We start from the raw sequence: 22964 nt of genomic DNA, 5'->3' as shown, positions 1-22964 counted from the left end.
GGCAATAATGGTGACCAAACGTTGTCTGTAAATCTTCACAAGCTTTTCACACACTGTTGCTGTTGGCAATATTGGTGACCAAACGTTTTCTGTAACTCTTCACAAGCTTTTCACACACTGTTGCTGGTATTTTGGCCCATTCCTCCATGCAGATATCCTCTAGAGCAGTGATGTTTTGGGGCTGTCGTTGGGCAACACGGACTTTCAAGTACCTCCACAGATTTTCTATGGGGTTGAGATCTGGAGACTGGCTAGGCCACACCAGGACCTTGAAATGCTTGTTACGAAGCCACGCTCATTTTCAACTTATTTTTATACACATTCTTGTAAGTTATTTTTATTGCTGATACTGTGTTTTGGGATCATCAACATGTTGTGCCCCCCCCCGGCCCAAAAGTCCAACTCCGCCTATGCGGTGACCGTGTAAGCAACAAAAAAAAATCAGATTTAAGCGCAAATTCCTTCAATAAGAAATTTGATTGCCGGTATGCTCTTTTCCTTTGAAAAGAAAAACTTGTGAACGTCCTGTTGGCCTTCCCCTATCTTCCTCCACGCCTTCTTTACTTAAAACAAGAAGTAGTTGAGGGGCAGGGATTCAGCCAGCCTAGTGAGCGCACAGAGACTCAGCCAGAACTAAGGAGACGAGGATGAGACTGCTTATTGGAAACAGATCTGGAGCTTGACTTGGATCGTAGTCCCAAAGAGGCAAGGTGCTGTCGGAGATGACTAGGCTGTCGCTTCAAGAACAGCTTCCTCCCTTCATTTGGGGAGCTCATCTTTCTTGTGAGGGGCTCAGGAACACGGGCGGACTTTTGAACTGAAATTTACTGAGTGTGGATCATTTCTACTTCAGCAAGAAGCAAAGTAAGTCAGCGTTTTGATACAGAGCTATCATCATTGATTGGTAATAAATATAAATTAACTTCTTCAGCTGCATGGTCATTCAGAATGGATCTGTATGCAATGTGTGTATGCTATTGGAAATGTAGTAGGGAAGAATAAAGGGAACATAGTAAAAGCGAAAAAAAAAAAAACCCTAACAAAAAGTACAATATCAGAGTAACACAGTATATGACTAATATAAAGTTACATAGAATTAAAGTTCTTATCCCTAAGAAGGGCAGTGCCACACCCAGTTTGAAACAACACAATTAGCGGCAAATATGACTGGGCGGTGCAGGACAATATATATATTTTTTCCCCCCAGTTTTTTTTCCCATAGATCAGCTGATGTCATCGTTATTTTTCATTTCTAATATTTTCTTATTCAAAATATTATCACTACTCATTTACTGTTATCTGTTTATTCCATATTTCAATGTCAACTGTTTGTCTGTGAAGAACTTTGGGATCTTTTGGTGAAAAAAAAAAAATAATAACTTGACAAGTTAACGAACCAGGCACTGCAACTGTTGTGTAAAGTACCCAATTCCTTGTAAATTTAATTTGTACATTTACGTCATCGTGAAAGGCATCAAACAATTTGATCTTATAGGTGTAAGATATTTCTGTGAACTACATGGTCACAGATTCAAGTTATCTAGTGTCCAAAATTTAAGTCATGCAGCATCATTCACACCCTTCCAAGAGGGAAGTTTCCACCGCATGGAGACCCGGCCGATAGGACACCATCCCCAGTCACGGAAGTCTGACGGACCCAACATTGCCTCAACCAACCCCCAAGAAGAGAACTCGTGGCCCAACCAGGCACTCCACCAGCCAAACTCCTCCCCACGAAGCCCGAGAGGCTGAATTGATTACTTAAGGGATTTGTGGTGGGATTTAGGATTCATCTTGTGACTGCCTTGGAAAGAAATTTGTCAAACTACTCTCAACTTATTTGCTACTGTACAATATATATGGCGGAAAACACAGATAAGACTGAAAAAGCAGTTTCTGCTCTTGCACCCCTCTTAAAACTAAATTGCTGTATTTTAAGCAAAACGAACTGTTGTGCTTGAAAGACCAATATGTCTATATGCTGCCATAGCAGATTTATAGTGCATTTAAGCCCCGGGACTATTTCTAACTTGTCCGTTTTACCCTGGAGACCCCCGTTTACAGACGTCGCGCAACCGCTCTTGTTTTAACCCAGCCATAAAAATAAGGGATGTAATTATATTTATTATTCAAAATGTCTGTCATTTTTAGCTTTGAATCATTGATGTCTAGTATTTAGTTTAAAAAAAAAAAAAACTTTAAAAAATTATTCACTCGCATATTTTAAACTTTTAAACAAATTACGTCACAATGAAAAAAATGGTGTCTGTAAAAAAAGTCACGGATATCTACCTCATAACTATCGCTTAATTGTATTTTTGTTTTGTTACTGTTGCATTTTCTCCAACATGTTGGATAATAAATAATCGATCCAAACAAATATAAATTAAAAAAAAAAAACTTTAAAAGGATAAATATATGAAAAAGAAAATTTCAACCACTCCTTGATGTCTGCGATTTCTGCATCGCGACCCTTGTTATATTACCATGTTTTACCCATAAAATCCGGCTGTGGCCATTCACAGCTATGTCGTGACACTCTGTGATACATGCTACATGTTTTTGGATCGAAAAGAGGTAAGCACGCGATAATATCTCGTTAAGATCATGGCGTCTTTAATTATGCTCTTTCATGCGCTCACCTCCAGTTAGGGTTTAGCTGTTTTTAAAAAAAAAAAAAAATCTTAAAAATGCCCTCCGGTTCAAAATTTTTCTTTCCCAGAAAATTGAGATTTTAGGATTTCCAATGATGTATCACACATGCATATTGGACAATTTTGAAAGTTGGCCAAATTGGAGGTCTCAGAGCGGAACTTCAAGTCACCTGTGTGTTTTCCGCAATATACTTTTTTTTAATATATATTTGTACACACAGAGTGTGGTAAAAAGTATTCACTTTTCCCTCTTAAAAATATGAGCATAGCTTGTTATTTTCATCATAGGTACACCTCAACTATGAAAGATTAAAAAAATATCAAATTAAAGAAAAAAAAAACCCGAGGGGAAAAATCCAGAAATCACATTGTCTGATTTTTAAAGAATTTATTTTGAAATTATGGTGGAAAATAAGTATTTGGTCAATAACGAAAGTTCATCTCCATGCCCTTTTTTGGCGAGCAATGACATTGATGAAATATTTTCTGCAAGTCTTCACAGTTTTCACACACTTGCTGGTATATACAGTATATCCCACTTATTGTGTTGGGGTCAGAAATGACCCGTTTTCAGATTTTCGTATGCAAAAGTCAATGGTACTTTTGACGTACCCTAACTTGAAAATGTGTCAATCTTGAACCGAAAACAATATCCTGCAAAGGTTTAATATTTTCATTTTTTCAAGTTTACATATCAAATTTAATTCATAGCAAAAACATGGGCTGATTTCGAACACAAGACAATGGCTATACACATATACTATGGTTCAAAAGTTTGGGGTCCAAGCAACCGCAAACCTTTGAACCATAGTGCATCATATGGGATTTTTGTTTATGTACACTATGGTTCAAAAGTTTGGGGTCGCTTTGACCCCAAACCTTTGAACAGTAGTGTATATGTAGTTGCGTGTGTAGGGTGTTTATTCAACAACTTGTTATTAAAGTGCAATTTAGTTGTATATAACTTTTGGTTCAGTTCATGTGACATATTTTAACTTTTCATAGTTATTTCAGTAAAAAAAAAAAAATAACATCTGCAATACATTTTCACTGAATTGCATTTACGGTTACAAAAATATGAAATATTAGAAATATATAAATATTATAATATCTTTTTTTTTTTTTTTTTTTGCTAAAACACTTAGGCCGACTCCGCTACACTATTGTTACATTTGTCAGGTTGAGTATAGTGTTTAGTGTGGGCTCAAAAAAAAAAAAAAAAAAAAATTTTTAGACCATCTCTCAAAATAATCCCATTCAGTGTGCTTAAATGCAGAATTCTCAGCATTATACCATTTTGAATAGAAATGGAAAAACTGAATTCAGTCTTTCATCCTTGCTGACATTGGGTGAAAGGGACACTACACCCTGAATTAGTCGCCAAAGGGCACATATAGAGACAAACAACCATTCACAGTCGCACCGTCACTGAGCAGGAATTGATCCCACGCTGCCTGCCGCAGGCAGTCGAACATACTACTATGTAATAACATTAGTGACCCTATATAACAGTATATTTGCAAATGATCACATTAATATATATAATGCACTGTTGCATTAAGTGATATGTCTGTGTTGATAAATGGTTAATAGTACAGTTATATGTGTCCTATTAGTCAATGGATATGATCTTTTGTTTCACTCTTATTTTTCTGGAAGACAATATTGGTCTTTTTAATATATAGTACTATCAGAGCCTGTGATAAAGAACTATAAAGAAACTATAAAGAACCCTTTGTGATGTTACCCATAATGTTAACTGACCTCAACCTCACTTCTCATGTTTTCCGTCTAAGCTTGTCAAACTCATATACGTATCGGGTATTTGGGCTGTTCGCACGACTCCTGAACGCTGGCATTTTTGACCAGAGGTATAAGCTGGGTATCATGGGATAGCAAAATGTAAACAAATAAATATGGCAATCAGAATTTTAATAGGCATAGTTTCTATAGACAATTCAATTCTGAATATCAAGCAGATATTGAATGTCGAGTTAGTTAACTCAGGCCTATTCCTAAAGGACTCAGTTCAACCGACATTTTATAATATATTATGACTATAATTTGTTTCTAAAAGTGTGATTTAGTTTATGGTTTATGCTTAGACTTCATAATGTATTGATGGGACACAGGACTGATTAATAGTTCTAATAGTAATAGTTGTAATTGTTGGCATGGCCGTCAAAGCTGACCGAGTGGAATCACAGACAAAAAGCTTTTTTCATTGAAAATTCTTGTGAATAAATGCTTAAATCCCTGATTTCTTTATAGACATGGAGGTAAAACAGCCTCAATTCTTGGTTAAAAGCAAAAAAACAAACAAACGTGCAGTTAGCATTTATTTTACGTAAATGTGACAAAGTATGATGCTAGTCTGACTGTCAATGTGGCGGCCGCCATATGTAAACAGAGCTTTTCCGGTGAAAATTCTCTTGAATAAATGCTTAAATCTGTGAATTCTTTATTGATATGGACGTAAAACACTCTCGATTCATGGTTAAAAGAAAAAAAAAAAAAAACAAACATGCGGTTAGCATTTATTTTACGTAAATATGTCGAAATACGGTTCTAGTCTGTCAGTCAATGTGGTGGCCATATGTAAACAAAGAGGTTTTCCGCTGAAAATTCTTGTGAATAAATGGTTACATCCCTGAACTCTTTATAGATATGGATGTAAAACAGTCTCGATTCTTGGTTAAAAGCAAAAAAAAAAAAAGTGCAGTTAGCATTTATTTTACGTAAATATGTTGAAGTACGATGCTAGCCTGTCAGTCAATGTGGCGGCCGCCATATGTAAACAGAGCTTTTCCGGTGAAAATTCTTGTGAATAAATGCTTAACTCCCTGAATTATTCATTGACATGGGCGTAAAACAGTCTCAATTCTTGGTTAAAAGCAAAAAAAAAGGTTCAGTTTGCATTTATATTACGTAAATATGTCGAAGTATGATGCTAGTCTGTCAGTCAATGTGGCGTCCATATGTAAACAAAGAGCTTTTCCGCTGAAAATTCTTGTGAATAAATGCTTAAATCCCTGAATTCTTTATAGATATGGACGTAAAACAGTCTTGATTCTTGGTTAAAAGCAAAAAAAAAACAAAAAAAAAACATGCAGTTAGCATTTATTTTTACGTAAATATTGCGAACTCTGAGGCTAGACAGTAAGGAAATTAGTGGCTGCCATATGTAAACAAAGAGCTTTTTCTGTTGAAAATTCTTGTGAATAAATGCTTAAATCCCTGAATTATTTAAAAATATGGACATAAACAGTCTTGATTCTTGGTTAAAAGCAAAAAAAAAAAAAAAAAAGTGTATATAAGTGTAATGCCAATGCTGTATCGGATAATTTCTCCCATTGATTTTTTTCACAAAATGCATGCATGGTACAAAAAATATAATAATTACCTTGAATCCTCGAACAAATCACTCCTAAGACAATCCTTCCTGTTTGTAAGCGTTACAGCTTTCGTACTTTTTCAACCTAAATCCGGCGTTGGATCCCTGCATGTGTTGACTAACTGCGACTGACTGCGAATAACTGAAGCAGACCGTAGGACGGCCCACTACTTGAAGGTGTTGCGCAGTGGTTGACGAATGTAATGAACAACCAGCTGCTTGGCAGATAGGCAGAAACGTTTTACGCGACTGTTACCTCTCAATCTGTTATTTTAATTACTTATTTTTTAAAATTATGAAGTCCATCCATTCGATGGCATTGCATTCACTATCATAAAATGACCCCAACACAACGGAAACATAGGGTTAGATACAGAAGAACACGTTTAAATTCTGTTGATACAGTCATGTGGAAGGCAAGCCATATTTGCATAGGGCGGAAAACAGACAAGACTGAAAAAAGCAGTTTCTGCTCTTGCACCCCTCTTTAAAAGAAACTGCTGTATTTTAAGCCAAAAGAACTGTTATGTTTGATAGAACAATATGTCTATATGCTGTCATAGCAGATTCATGGCGCATTAAGTCCCTGAACTATTTTTAATTTGTCCCTTTTACCCTGAAAACCCCGTTTACAGACGTCGCGCAACGGCTTTTGCTTTAACCCAGCCATAAAATGAAGGTAATTCAATATATTTATTATTCAAAATGTCTGTCGTTTTTAGCTTAGAATCATTAATTGATGTCATATTTCGTTTAAAAAAAAAAAAAAAGGACTTTAAAAAATTATTCACTCACATATTTTAAACTTTTAAACAAATTATGTCACAATGGAAAAAAATGGCGTCTGTAAAAAAGTCACCTCATAGCTATCGTTTAATTGAATTTTGTTTTTTTTTGTTACTGTCGCATTTTCTCCAATATGTTAGATGATAAATAATCGATCCAAACTAAGAAAAATTGGAGAAAAAAAAAAAAACATTGGGGAAATATATGAAAAAGAACATCTCGACCACTCCTTGATGTCTGCGATTTCTGCTTCAGACCCTTGTTATATGACCATGTTTCACCCATAAGATCCCATTAAAACCTAGCTGTGGCCATTCACAGCTGTGTCTTGACACTCGGTGATATATGCTGCATAGAGTTTTTGGATCGAAACAAGGTAAGTACGCGATAATATCTCGTTAAAGTCATGGCGTCTGTAATTCTGCTCTCGTGTGCTCTCACCCACCAATAGGGTTTTGCTGTTTAAAAAACATTTTTTTTTTTTTTTTAAATGCCCTCCTGTTCAAATTTTTCTTCCCCCAGAAAATTGAAATTTTAAGCTTTTCAATGATGTATCACACATGCATATCGGATAATTTTGAAAGTTGACAAAATGGGGGTCCCAGAGCAGAACTTCAAGTCACCTGAGTGTTTTCCGCCATAGTCTAAGGTTTATGAGAAGTGTGTTTTGCATATAACAACACTGGACGTAAGAAAACTTGTCAGCTCGACGTAACGTGCGAAGATGCAAGAATCATGAGTCCAAAAATGCACATGACGATAGCTCAGCCCTCTCGTATTTTTTTTCTTCTTTTTTTTTAAAGAAAGATTAGGACTTTACTAGTGTTTACATAGTACTTCTTCCTTGCTGCTGATTGATCTTTAGTTTGCGTTTACAGGATGAATGATAGTTTGTTTTGAATCTTTCACATAAATAACAAGAACGGCGGTGTGCACCACATGTTCACGCTTTTATAAGCCCATGGCTGGATTACTGCAACGCATTTTATGTTGGTCTTCCCAAGTCCTCAATTTCTCATCTCCAACTTGTTCAAAATGCTGCTGCTCGATTTTTAACAGATACACCTACACGTGAACATATTACCCCCGTGCTATCATCGCTCCACTGGCTTCCAGTCCATTTTGGAATGGATTTTAAACTTTTACTGTTTGTTTTTAATTCTATTAATGGCCAGGCTCCTTCTTAATTATCGGAAATTTTAACCATCTGTAATTCTGGCCGGACTCTTCGCTCTACCAGCCAACTACAGTGCCTTGCAAAAGTATTCGGCCCCCTTGAACCTTGCAACTTTTCGCTACATTTCAGGCTTCAAACATAAAGATATAAAATTTTAATTTTTTGTCAAGAATCAACAACAAGTGGGACACAATCCTGAAGTGGAACAAAATTTATTGGATAATTTAAACTTTTTTAACAAATAAAAAACTGAAAAGTGGGGCGTGCAATGTTATTCGGCCCCCTTGCGTTAATACTTTGTAGCGCCACCTTTTGCTCCAATTACAGCTGCAAGTCGCTTGGGGTATGTTTCTATCAGTTTTGGACATCGAGAGACTTACATTCTTGCCCATTCTTCCTTGCAAAACAGCTCGAGCTCAGTGAGGTTGGATGGAGAGTGTTTGTGAACAGCAGTCTTCAGCTCTTTCCACAGATTCTCGATTGGATTCAGGTCTGGACTTTGACCACAGATTCTCGATTGGATTCAGGTCTGGACTTTGACTTGGCCATTCTAACAGCTGGATACGTTTATTTTTTAACCATTCCATTGTAGATTTGGCTTTATGTTTTGGATCATTGTCCTGTTGGAAGGTAAATCTCCGTCCCAGTCTCAGGTCTTGTGCAGATACCAACAGGTTTTCTTCCAGAATGTTCCTGTATTTGGCTGCATCCATCTTCCCGTCAATTTAAACCATCTTCCCTGTCCCTGCTGAAGAAAAGCAAGCCCAAACCATGATGCTGCCACCACCATGTTTGACAGTGGGGATGGTGTGTTCAGGGTGATGAGCTGTGTTGCTTTTACGCCAAACATATCGTTTTGCATTGTGGCCAAAAAGTTCAATTTTGGTTTCATCTGACCAGAGCACCTTCTTCCACATGTTTGGTGTGTCTCCCAGGTGGCTTGTGGCAAACTTTAAACGAGACTTTTTATGGATATCTTTGAGAAATGGCTTTCTTCTTGCCACTCTTCCATAAAGGCCAGATTTGTGCAGTGTGCGACTGATTGTTGTCCTATGGACAGACTCTCCCACCTCAGCTGTAGATCTCTGCTGTTCATCCAGAGTGATCATGGGCCTCTTGGCTGCATCTCTGATCAGTTTTCTCCTTGTTTGAGAAGAAAGTTTGGAAGGACGGCCGGGTCTTGGTAGATTTGCAGTGGTCTGATGCTCCTTCCATTTCAATATGATGGCTTGCACAGTGCTCCTTGAGATTTTTAAAGCTTGGGAAATCTTTTTGTATCCAAATCCGGCTTTAAACTTCTCCACAACAGTATCTTGGACCTGCCTGGTGTGTTCCTTGGTTTTCATAATGCTCTCTGCAGTTTAAACAGAACCCTGAGACTATCACAGAGCAGGTGCATTTATATGGAGACTTGATTACACATAGGTGGATTCTATATATCATCATCGGTCATTTAGGACAACATTGGATCATTCAGAGATCCTCACTGAACTTCTAGAGTGAATTTGCTGCACTGAAAGTAAAGGGGCCGAATAATATTGCACGCCCCACTTTTCAGTTTTTTATTTGTTAAAAAAGTTTAAATTATCCAATAAATGTTGTTCCACTTCACGATTGTGTCCCACTTGTTGTTGATTCTTGACAAAAAAATTAAATTTCATATCTTTATGTTTGAAGCCTGAAATGTGGTGAAAGGTTGCAAGATTCAAGGGGGCCGAATACTTTTGCAAGGCACTGTATATTTGCACGTTCCGAGGTCCAAACTCAAACAGTGGGGAGACCGATCTTTTGCGGTTGCTGCCCCCAGCTTATGAAATAGTCTTCCCACTGAAATCCGCACCACTACGAATTTGGGCCTTTTTAAATCTCGTTTAAAGACACACCTTTTTCGACTCGCCTTTCCCCCAGATTAGTTTAGCCTGGTTTTATTTTTTAAGGGTTTTTATGTTTTCGGATTTTATCTGTTTTATTGTTTTATTTGCTGTCTGACTTTTATCGTGACGTGTTGCTGTTTCTTTTTTTCGTAATGTCATTGTATAATACTTTGCTGCCTTTTATTTACTATGAGCCATGTTTGTCTTTGTTGTAAAGCATTTTGGGGACCTTTAGGGTTTTGTAAAGGGCTATATACATACATTTGATTTGATTTTTGATTTGATATGTTAATGGCACTGTTTTTTTCTCTCAGTTTTCGGCATTCTTGGAGGATTAAGGCAAATTTCCAATCAGGCGCCAGGATGAAGAAGACTCTTTCCTATTTGGGGTTACTGCTGCTGGGCCTTCATTTCCTTACAGCCAGCGGGCAGCTGGAACCAAAAAAAGAAACCGCCCCTGATCCCCTTGCTGCGACACAAAGACGTGGGCTAGTCGAGCGGGATGTGCAGGGTCCAGTGAGGCCCAACATCACCATGCCACACCGTCAAATGCCCCCGATGTGCAGTGGGTCCACAGAAATCCGCGACACTTTCAAATACATCAACACAGTTGTGTCCTGCCTGGTGTTTGTAGTGGGCATCATCGGAAACTCGACACTTTTGAGAATCATCTATAAGAATAAATGCATGCGGAATGGGCCAAACATACTCATCGCCAGCCTGGCTCTTGGAGACCTACTGCACATCATCATTGGCATCCCCATAAATGTTTACAAGGTGAGCCTAAACAGCATTGCTCCCGTATTGTAGTAACTTTTCATGCAAATATTTTGGACACGTGATAAGCCCCCTCATAACCAGCCTGAAGGTGCATGTTAATATTTTCACTGGTTCCTGAGCTCCTTGATTTCCCATCTTGTCTCTGGCATGTTATTATGTGAATATTTTGAATATTTTTTGAATGTGTGTGTGTATTTGTGAATAAGAGAGGAAAACATTATTTAAGTGAAGAGGGAAAGGTTGTCAAAACAATATCTGGTGGAATGTATACATTCCAATAGTTCTCACAGTGGTGTCACAGGCTTACTTTAACTTTACAGCAAGAGAGGCTGTGTTGTCCAACATGAATATCACTGCGTTTTCAAGAAACGCCAAAACCGTTACCCGAATAAGAAGATCATTTGTCCATTGAAGTTCATCTTCATATAATTCAAGTCTTAACTACATGCCTGAAGCTAGGGAAAACACAGAGCTAAAGAATTTGCCTTCACTCCCTCCCATGGATGAACTCTGACTCTTGAACTCTCTCCCTAAAGCTTCTGGCAGAGGATTGGCCTTTTGGTGTGGCTCTATGCAAGTTGGTGCCATTTATCCAGAAAGCCTCAGTGGGGATCACAGTGCTGAGCCTATGTGCACTAAGTATTGACAGGCAAGTACACATTTATCACCACATCTCACAGGATCTACTACAGTGGTACCTCGACATACGTACGATCACTTCGACACACGATCTTTTCGACATCCAACGTAAAATTTGACTCGCCGTTTGTTTCTAAATCCGACGAGATGCTCGAAATACGACGATTTGTGACAGCGCCGTAGTGTCTTTTTCCCGCAAGACGGACGCACGTCGGATTTTCTCTTGAGAGAAATTAACATGGGTTCCAACAATGTTAGTGCAGGTGGTGAAAAAAAAGGAAAACTGTGAGGCTTACCACTGAAATGAAGATGGAAATGATTAAAAAAAAATATGAGCGTGGGGTGCGCATCTGTGAACTGGCTCAACAATGAGGCCGTAGATGGTCTATGATCTCGGCGGTCCTCCGCCGATCGCCATTCTTCATAAGTTAAAGTGCCTGTGACACAAAAAGGCATGTTTATTTCGTAATACACACGGTATTTTATGCTCCTGAATGAAATGAACCGCTTGGATGTGTGTGGAAGCGATCGCTATAATTTATGGGTGTCAAACGATTAAAATTTTTAATTGAGTTAATTACAGCTTAAAAATTAATTAATCGTAATTAATCGCAATTAATCGTAATTTAAACCATCAATAAAATATGCCATATTTTTCTGTAAATTATTGTTGGAATGGAAAGGTAAGACACAAGATGGATATATACATTCAACATACAGTACATAAGTACTGTATTTGTTTATTATAATAATAAATCAACAAGATGGCATTACCATTATTAACATTCTGTTAAAGCGATCCATGGATAGAAAGACTTGTAGTTCTTAAAAGATAAATGTTAGTACAAGTTATAGAAGTTTTATATTAAAACCCCTCTTAATGTTTTAGTCTTAATAAAATTTGTAAAATTTTCAATCAAAAAATAAACTAGTAGCCCGCCATTGTTGATGCCAATAATTACTTACAAAATGCTCATGGATGCTGAAGCCTATAATATCAGTCGCACCCAAGCGCCAGCAGAGGGCGACAAAACTCAGAAAAACACAACAAGTCCACATTTCACTGTGCTGTCATTTTAATCTGAGCGGGGCATGTGCGTTAATTGCGTCAAATATTTTAACGTGATTAATTTAAGAAATTAATTACCGCCCGTTAACGCGATAATTTTGACAGCCCAACTATATTTATTTAGTTTTTTTAATCCCGCGCCATGAAAATGAGTGACTTCCGGCAACAACCTCGAGTTGAGAAAGAGGGCGCTGTGACGTGTACGGAGGAAAGAGTCCTCTTCACTATACAGCCGTACCGTTGTATGAGAAGGACTAAGGATTCAGCTGATTTTGCAGATTAATACGTTTATTTTTCGCATCATGTAAACCAAACGGCTGCAAAGAAATCTTGCTGTATGAGGGAGAGGCATGTGCACCTTTTTGGGGTTTCAAAAGGTTCCCACTCAACGGTGGATATTGGCCAAAACAAGCCCTACTACTGTGGGACCATGGGACTTACGGGGAAGTGAGTAAACATCGTGTTTTGTATTATGTCAAATACTGGGATCATTTTAATATGTAGGTGGCTTGCATTTTGTGGCTGATATGTGCCTTGTCCCCTTGGCCGACGACCGGTGGTTTGTCGCGCATCCATCTGCCGGGAGAGCACTATACCTGGCTTATAGCCCTCTTCATGAGCCCGGTGATCTGTCAAATTTTCCGACCAATCAGAAATTGCAACTTTGTGTTAACAATAGCAGCGAATACAGCGATTACATAGTTAACACTACTAACATTCTTTAAATAAAGGACTACTTACGTTTGATCATGGATAGGCATGTAAAAAGCTCTCCTCATACACATTAGCTGCACGTTGGCTGCACAATAACTGCAACCGCCCTCCTCCTCTGAGTATGTCGCTGTTTACAACTTTGCCGTGTAGTAAAGCATTATTTTGCCATATTTGTGTTGACCATTTGGCAGATACACGCTGCGCCGACGTCGGCCGGTTTGTTCGGCGGTCATTGTTCAGCTGCTTCCCTGGCAAGCTCTCCTGTCAGTAGTAGCAGGGGAACGAGCTGTAAATTAATCTCCCCCGGGCAGTCTGCCGATCGGCGAAAACAATCGACAACCCAGTCATCATGTGAAATTATCCGGGCTAGTTATGTGTGATTTTTCGCTCCGAAGACTTTGAAACATCACTCGGTTCGGGTTAGCATGTCGGCTCGCTGTCACGCCTCTTGGTTTGTTTACATTCTCCGAAGCTGGGGAAGAGAAATGACATAAGCCCGATTTAGGTGGCATAAAATATCGTTCGGCAAGTGCGACAGTAAAGGTGAAGTCGAAAGTTTTGACCCTTATGGAGTAATTTTGCCATGTCGTCTTGAATAAATGCATTTTTATTATTTCATATTCCATTTAGCACAAGACTGTTATTTGTCATGACCATGCCATATATTTAGCTATTGGGGAAAAATACTTGGATAAAAAGAATATTCTGTGAAAATATTGGAGTACAGAGACTGAAACAATGACATTTTGCGGCTCTCTTCGTCGCGTTTTCCTCGTTGTGAATAATTCCCCCTCAGTGGGCTGCATACTAAATCAGATGAAATCGTGACTCCGCTGACATCATCCACCTGTTGGGGACGCTAGAGCCCTATAATGGTAGGTGTGGCTAACTGGCAGATTAAAAGACCAATTTCTCGTCATCTGCGCTTTGCTAAATCGCTGTATATAGTCGAATCGTCTCAAAATATGATTTTATATCACATAATAATCCTATTTATGATTTTTTTTCTCCTAAACCTATTGTAACATCGGCAAATAAATCAGCAGCTTCATCATGTTTTTAATCATTTATTTCTGAACTTGTGCAACACAACATGCCTACTGTCCGCCGCAGCTGAACACGTGATGTGAAAGTAAAAAGTCCTCCCTCACTCCAACACGTCGGCCATGTGGTGCGTTTAGGTACACCACGCAAAAATACATCTGCCACATTAGAACCCGATTCGTTACATTATTACAGGTATTATTATTACTACTATTATTCCGATTTGTATTTATAATTTGTTTGTTTTGCTTTGCGTACTGCTATTTGCAACAGTAACAGCAGTATTTATTCAAGATTTAGTGTAGGTTTTTTGGCTGTAGAACCAATTAATGGAATTATAATGTATTCTTATGGGAAAATCTTGGTCGACATACATTTCTACTTACAGACAAGGTCCTGGAACGAATTAACTTTGTATGTAGAGGTACCGATGTACTTTCATTCGCACGATCTTTGTACAGGTAGTGAATTTTGGCATTGCAACAATGACTCCGCTGCATTTTTTATGTTTATAACTGATGGATTTATGAGTATACATTAATTATTGTTATTTATTTAAATCAGGGGTGTCAAACTTATTTTGGTTTTTGGGCCACATTCAGGGTAATTCGATGTCAGTTTATTTTTGCTCAAATAAGTTAACTCACTGACTGCCATTGACAGCATTAGCCCCTCCCAGTGAAAATGGATAGGACGTCTAGCATCGTCAATGGAACTGAAAGATGAGCATTCATAGCCAGTCTTTCCAGTGTTAGTGAACTAGACATCTATTGTTGTTGATGGCAATTAAGTTTGCGTCACTTCGCTATAATTTTAAGATACTTGCAGGTCACTTCCTGTAAATTTTGGTTAATTTCCAGTTGATTTTTCAGCATTTCCAGGCTGCTTCCTGTTAATTCTGGGGCATTTTCAGGTTACTTTCTGTAGATTTGGGGCCACTTCCAGTTGGTTTTGAGCAAAGGCGTAGGTGTGCATAAGGATGATTGGAACATAACACAACCAACTTTTCAGGATGCTCTAATTGTCCCCACCAACTTTTAAGCAACTTTATTTGCATTATATAATAACACCAGTTTTATAGTTAATTCCGATTGTCTTCCCATATGTTGTAGGGATAGAATTGACCCTAGAATTGACTTACATTTACCCCTTTTCACAAAGCTGAACGTGTCAGTCCATTTTTTTCCCTCAAAAACACATTTGATTGGCTGATGACTTGACCCCCCCCCACACACACACACACACATACACACACTCACAGCCCCGATAAAAATGCAACATGTCAAAAACATGCCACCTCCTCCACCCCCTTCAGAGAGGAGGGATATTAGAAGTTCTTTTCGGCCAGCAGCAGCAGCGATGTCAGTGTTGTAGAGTTGGGGAACACACCACTAATTTTCCAGAGTCATAACATGTAACAGAGTCATAGCATAACATTAAAGTGTGTGAATTTGCTAACCTACAAAACTCGAGTAGGGATCTGCTTAGAGAGAAATGTGTTTGTGTTTTCTACTGTTAACGTTGATTAAACTGTGAGAAATGTAGTAAACCGAGGTTTTCTCAATTTCTCCCTAATTTTCATTTTTATTTTATTTATATGGTCATTAGACTATCAATTATTAGGTTCATATTTGTGAGAAATGTAGCCATGACCCCCGTTCACCCAATCTGTTTGGTCTTATTTATGTCCCGTCCCCAGCAAAAAGTGTACATGCAGATTATGCTGTTATACCATTGTTGAGACCAAACTTACACCCTTGGTTTTGAGTTATTTAGTATCACTTCCTTTCTAACTCATTGGCCGCCATTGACCGTGCTAGAGGTGCAATCCATCGACCTGGAGGGGTGTAATGAACTAATGAAAATGAGCCAGCTGCAGTTAGTGTATGTACTCTATCACACAAGTCACAAATCTAGTTTTACGGCACCAATATCAAAATATAAACATGTGATTTTGGATGTAATGTACGAATGAGCTTGACAGTCAGGCAGAACAGTCTTGCAGGCCGAATTGGAACCCCGGGCAGGCCAATTATGGCCCACGGGCTTTAGATTTGACACCACTGATTTAAATGATTATTATAATTAGTTTTATGGACTTGTGCATTCGACAAAGTTAGATATTTTTATTGCAAAAAGAATATTATAATCAAAATGTAAAAAAACTAGTAGTAGTATAACAAAAGGTTGCTATCTGAGAAAATATGTTTTGTTAGTGACTGTTTTGCTTAGTTCATCTTAGCTTCCTTTACTTTCTTTATCTTGTATAAAACATCTCAAAGATGCTGAATAGAGAAGAGCAAAGCTCAAGGTCACGGGTGTCCAAATTATTCTACAAAAGACTGCAGTTGGTGCTAGTTTTCATTCCAACCGACCAAGATGACACATTTTCTGCAGATGACTGCAGTCAGATGCTGTTTATTTCAGCAGAAAACCCATTGGTCAAACTGTCTGTGCTGATCGGTTGGAACAAAGTCCTCCACCCACAGCGGCCCTTGAGGACCTTTTTGGACACCCTTGCTTTTGGTCTTGCTCAATTGACAGAGTTGATTCAAACCTTACTTGTGGAAGTTGTTGTTATGTTAGTCAGCTGCCCAACTCATGTGATCCATTCATCAGATATCGGGCGGTGACTTCATGGAGCAGAATCAAAGGGATTGGTGTTCCAAAGTGGATGGCTATCGAAATTGCACTCATCTGGATATTATCTATTATCCTGGCTGTACCAGAGGCAATCGCTTTTGACATGTTCACCATGGACTACAAAGGAGAAAAGCTGAGGATCTGTTTGTTGCTCCCCAAGCAGAAAACAGATATTATGAGGGTAGGTTTTTACACAGAGTTTCACAGTCACATTATTCAGCGCGCAAGAGAACTAGTGCACGGGGTCTGTTGACACAGCTGCGCATACTGTTGACCTGCTCATGCATGCACATGGACATAATACATTATGCGACACAGTACAGATACAGATGTACAAATGAATAATGATATCATGTGATTCAAAGCACATTGTGACAGCTTCCAGGTTAAGCAAATGTCAAACAAAAAACAGAACTCGCAGCCTATTATTGAAGCGCCATAAAAACTGTGTATCAGAGGAGCAATTTTCTTTTCTGGTAAAGACGACTGGACAACATCAATGCAAATTTAGGTTCATGTCCTTGAACACTGTTAAAGTACCAAAAGTAAGATGTATTCCTTGGATCTTTTGACAAATAGATTGTGTAAACGGAGTATGTACAGTGGGGCAAATAAGTATTTAGTCAACCACCAATTGTGCAAGTTCTCCTACTTGAAAAGATTAGAGGCCTGTAATTGTCAACATGGGTAAACCTCAACCATGAGAGACAGAATGTGTGAAAAAAAAAAAAAACAGAAAACCACATTGTTTGATTTTTAAAGAATTTATTTCCAAATTAGAGTGGAAAATAAATATTTGGTCACCTACAAACATGCAAGTCTAACTTCTTCCAACGAGGTCTAACGAGGCTCCACTCGTTACCTGTATTATTGGCACCTGTTTTAACTTATTATCGGTATAAAAGACACCTGTCCACAACCTCAGTCAGTCACACTCCAAACTCCACTAGAAGACCAAAGAGCTGTCGAAGGACACCAGAGACAAAATTGTAGACCTGCACCAGGCTGGGAAGACTGAATCTGCAATAGGTAAAACGCTTGGTGTAAAGACCCACCCCGTGGTGTCAAAATGATAACAAGAACGGTGAGCAAAAATCCCAGAACCACACGGGGGGACCTAGTGAATGACCTACAGAGAGCTGGGACCACAGTAACAAAGGCTACTATCAGTAACACGATGCGCCGCCAGGGACTCAAATCCTGCACTGCCTGACGTGTCCCCCTGCTGAAGAAGGTACACGTCCAGGCCCATCTGCGGTTTGCTATAGAGCAGGGGTGTCCAAACGTTTTGCAAAGGGGGCCAGATTTGGTGTGGTAAAAATGTGGGGGGCCGACCTTGGCTGACGTCCTTTATGTAGAACAATATATTAAAGCAAATTTTAGCTAGCCATTCTGTGTGTCACATTTGCTTTATTATTTTTTTAATCAATAACTTCAACAATCTCGCAACTAGCCTTTGTGGCGTTCTCTTTCAACTCTCGGGCTCTTACGAAATACTGCTGCTGTGAAATTAAACTAGCTTCAAGTTGCTTCAATTTCTCGCAACGTATCTTCCCTGTAATCTTGTCGTACATGTCAGCGTGTCTTGTTTGGTAATATCGCCTCACATTGAAATCTTTAAAAACAGCGACTGTCTTTTTGCAAATGAGGAAGACAGTTGTTGCGTATTTTAGTGAAGAATCGTCCAATTTCCACCTATCCTTGACGCCTCGGCCGTCGCAGTCAACTTTTTTTGTTGATTGTCGCCATTTTAGAAAATTGGGAGTAAAGGGTCACACGGGGTAGTGTTGCTTAGAGTGCTGCTGCATTTTACTGGGTAAATGAGGAGCAGCATTTAGTGTGTAAGATACTTCATATGCTGGTAGCAGTACTGCTGACCAATTTATTAAGTCTGTGTGTGGGCCAGACGTTATTGATTTTATGACAGAGGCTAAGGGCTGGATGAAATTTGACCACGGGCCGCATTTGCCCCCCGGGCCGGACTTTGGACATGTCTGCTATAGACCATTTGGATGATCCAGAACAGGACTGGGAGAATGTGTTATGGTCAGATGAAACCAAAATAGAACTTTTTGGTAGAAACACAGGTTCTCGTGTTTGGAGGCGAAAGAATATTGAATTGCATCCGAAGAACACCATACCCACTGTGAAGCATGGGGGTGGAAACATCATGCATTGGGGCTGTTTTTCTGCAAAGGGACCAGGACGACTGATCTGTGTAAAGGAAAGAATGAAAAGGGCCGTGTATTGAGAGATTTTGAGTGAAAATCTCCTTCCATCAGCCAAGGCATTGAAGATGAGACATGGCTGGGTCTTTCAGCATGACAATAATCCCAAACACACAGCCAGGGCAACAAAGGAGTGGCTTCGTGAGAAGCATTTTAAGGTCCTGGAGTGGCCAAGCCAGTTTCCAGATCTCAACCCCATAGAAAATCTTTGGAGGGAGTCAGTGTTGCCCAACGACAGCCCCAAAACATCACTGCTCTCGAGGAGATCTGCATGAAGGAATGTTCCAAAATACCAGCAACAATGTGTGAAAAGCTTGTGAAGAGTTACAGAAAACGTTTGGCCTCCATTAATGCCAACAAAGGGTACATAACAAAGTATTGAGATGGACTTTTGGTATTGACCAAATACTTATTTTTCACCATTATTTGCAAATAAATTCTTTAAAAATCAAACAATGTGATTTTCTGTTTTTTTTTCTCCACATTCTGTCTCTCATGGTTGAGGTATACCCATGTTGACAATTACAGGCCTCTCTAATATTCTCAAGTTGGAGAACTTGCACAATTAGTGGTTGACTAAATACTTATTTGCAGCACTGTATTTGGAATATTTTCATGACTATCCATTTGATTCTTCATAGTTTTATAAATCCGTGAAGGACTGGTGGCTGTTCAGTGCATATTTCTGTCTGCCATTGGCCTGCACTGCCATTTTCTACACCCTGATGACCTGTGAGATGCTGAGGAAAAAGAACGGAGTTCAAATTGCCCTTAGTGATCACCTTAAACAGGTTTGTTCATTGCATATACTGTATTCGTAAATGTTTGCGGATTACTGAATTGACTTCTTAGTTCAGTTCCTTTGTTTCCGCTTACATTTTTGAGTAACAGAAACCTTTGGTGACGTCACCCATAGCATTAGTTGGCCTCCATTTGCTCCCCGATGCTGCTGCTTTATCTACTACAAAAAAAATCACCACACTGGCTACTGCAGTTTTTTTTTTGTTTTTTTTAAACACACAAAATCAGTGGTCTTGCAAGAATCAAGTTAATATGACGCTGACTGTCTAAACCCCTGTCAGCTGGCTACTGGGGAATAACTGGACATGGTCACGACCGTGTTGTTTTGAACTCATATCTGACACTTGAACAGAATTGCAGTACGCCAACATCAATATTGACATGTACAGGTAGGCGTAGATATTATAAAGCAATTGAAAGAAAAACAGCAGAAATGTGTTTGAACTGATATTGTAGTGGCACTATGCGCAAGACGTAGCCAGTAGAGGCAGAGACGGGAAAGCCAGACAGTTGCTCGGGGCCCCACCCAATAAAGCGGGCCCCCCGAGGGCTGCCCAAATGTACTCCACTCACAGAAACAATATGAATTGACCATTTGAAATGACACCGCAGTAGCAAACCCACCTTGTGGGCCTCTACTCCATCTGCCAAATTAACCTGCACTTGACGCTGCCAAGTCGCTTATTTCGTGAAAAGTAAAACATTATGGTGGCCTTATACATTGATCACTGAATTTTTATGGTTAAAAGCCAAATTTTTGTGGCATGCACCGGTGGGTTGGGGTCCATAGGGATTTCTTGCTTGGAGCCCTAGGAGACCCTAGCAACACCACTGCCGGACCCACAGCTTGTGACAATAGGTGAGGGTAGAAACGTGGATTGACCAATAGAGAGCCCTCTTAGGCTACGTTCATACTACAGGTCCTAATGCATGAATCGATTTTTTCGTGTTTTTCTGACTCGAGTGAGGCATTAACTTGACGGTCTGAACGTGACAAGTCGCATAGAACTGGACTATTTCAAATCCGATCTGGGTCACTTTCGTATGTGGTTCAAATCCGATCTGGGCCACATTTTTCCAGACTGTCGCGGCGGTCTGTACTGTCCAGTCTACCAAATCGGAATTCATGCAGCAATTACGTTATCAAAGAGCGAGAGAGACGCTACTGTAGCGGTGCAGCTGAGCGTTATTAGCGCCTAGCTTGCATTGAACATGGCTTTTGGGGAAGAGCCAGGCTTGACAACAGTCATAAAAAAATTAAAATGGGTTGAGGATAAGCCTGAGAATGATCGGTTTTCTCTCTGCTCTATATGAGCAATATTTCAACATTGCTTACATGGCCGAGCCCGAGAGTCGGGGCAAACTGCCCGTATGTGTGTGTGACATACACGGACAGCGCATTCGAGCCATGTAAACTTGAATATAAGCCTAAACGGGGATTATTTATGTCTGTTATTTGTGTGCTCTTTTTCAAAAGCAAAAAATATGATATCCCTGGAATGACAGATGAGAGCCAGCATGTGTGGTCATTTGTTTTGATGCTTCTGCACATGCAGGTCTTCTTGCTCAGCGCGTGTCGGACTGCGAATTAGTGCGCATGCGTAATACTTGAATGGTCTCAATGGACAAAGGCAGTCTGAACGGGCACGCCAAAAAAACAGATATGACAAAAAATCGGATTTGTGCGTTAAGACCTGTAGTATGAACCTAGCCATACTGTCATATATTCCCTCATAGTGCAAGACAACATCTAGTATGAATGACATTCAAATGAAAGACAGTTGCTCATAGTATTTGAGTATGCAAATTTCTTAGACTTCTGATAATAGAGGGAATCATGTTTAAAGAGCAGAAAGAAAGACCCCAGACGCTAGCAGCCTTAAAGAGTTTCCACCTCACTCAGATTAGAACTGTTGCTCATTCGCACCAGGAGGAGCCAGATGAGGCATTTGGTTAGGTTGCCCCTTGGATGCGTCCCAGATGAGGTGGTCAGCACACTTCTCACTGGGTCGACCCAGGACATACTTGGGTGACTATGGCTTCATCTCATGTCTCTTAATTGCCAACATTCCGCGATACTCCTTCCTCAAAACACTGAATGCGACCTCTCACGCCGCATTATAAATGAGCATTGATTAGCGAACTGGGACCAAAGAGCGAGGATTGAGAGATTATCTTGAATTGAGGAGTCCCTTATTCATCCTAAACAAATGCACAGTCCCTGACTAAAGTCTTGTCGTTTATCCATTTTGTAGAAACAAATGCTAATAACCTGACTTCTAATTATTCAGTTGGTTTCAGAAATGGCTCATATGAAAGCTAAGACTCTCCCAAATGATGTTGAATGTACAAAAATATATTTGTTTCACTTAAAAAAGATTTATCATTTAATGAAAACATAAAGGTCAAATTTTGGCAAGACAAAAGTTTTGTCGCCTACAGAAAGTAGTGTGAAAATGGAATAAAAAATGTACTTCAAATACAAAAATATGTTACATAACATAAGCGAATTAAGTAGTGGTGCTGTGAGATCCAAATGTAATATTTTGTATGACTTTGTATGACCATGGGCTTGAAGGACTGCATCCATGCGATTCGGCAAGGATTCATACAATTTATTGATGAAGTCATCAACATTCTTGGGTTTCGTCTTCCATGCTTCCTCTTTCATCCTGTTCATGTCTGGTGACTGAGCTGGCCAGTCCTGGAGGATCTTGATCTTCTTTGCCAAGAGGAACTTTGAGGTAGAGATTGAAGTATGCGATGGAGCACCATCCTGCTGCAGAATCTGTCCCTTTTTATGGTTAGGAATGTAAGAGTCAGCTAAGATTTGTTGATATTTCAGACTATTATACAAAATATTACATTTGGATCTCACAGCACCGCTACTTAATTCGCTTATGTTATGTAAGATATTTTTGTATTTGAAGTACATTTTTTGTTCAATTTTCACACTATTTTCTGTAGGCGACAAAACTTTTGTGTTGCCCAAATTTGGCCTTTGTGTCTTCATTAAATGATAAATCTTTTTTCTGTGAAACAAATCTATTTTTGTACATTCAACATCATTTGGGAGGGTCTTAGGTTTCATATGAGCCATTTCTGAAACCAATTGAATAATTAAAAGTCAGGTTATTAGCAATTGTTTCTTCAAAATGGAT

The 22964-nt window shown here is 39.2% G+C and overlaps 1 protein-coding gene across 3 annotated transcripts in view; it reads left to right on the top strand.

Moving 5' to 3' along the window:
* The first annotated feature begins 613 nt into the window (after positions 1-613).
* ednrba (endothelin receptor Ba) overlaps positions 614-22964 on the top strand; it is a 30729-nt gene continuing 8378 nt past the window's right edge. The window contains exons 1-5 of one of the 3 annotated variants that reach the window (XM_057858413.1): positions 614-864; positions 10200-10662; positions 11202-11314; positions 16751-16955; positions 19644-19793. In XM_057858413.1, the coding sequence (XP_057714396.1) occupies positions 10249-10662; positions 11202-11314; positions 16751-16955; positions 19644-19793 (882 nt within the window). In that variant the 5' untranslated portion in view covers positions 614-864; positions 10200-10248. Of the gene's footprint in view, positions 865-7193; positions 7211-9936; positions 10663-11201; positions 11315-16750; positions 16956-19643; positions 19794-22964 lie in introns of those variants that run through there. The other 2 variants (XM_057858414.1, XM_057858412.1) reach the window with 2 other exon arrangements.

The sequence above is a fragment of the Corythoichthys intestinalis genome, chromosome 14 (genome assembly GCF_030265065.1).
Source record: "Corythoichthys intestinalis isolate RoL2023-P3 chromosome 14, ASM3026506v1, whole genome shotgun sequence".
In the NCBI taxonomy this organism is placed as follows: Eukaryota; Metazoa; Chordata; class Actinopteri; order Syngnathiformes; family Syngnathidae; genus Corythoichthys; species Corythoichthys intestinalis.
The sequence above is the reverse complement of the archived record's forward strand: the minus strand, read 5'-3'. Positions and strand labels throughout refer to the sequence as shown.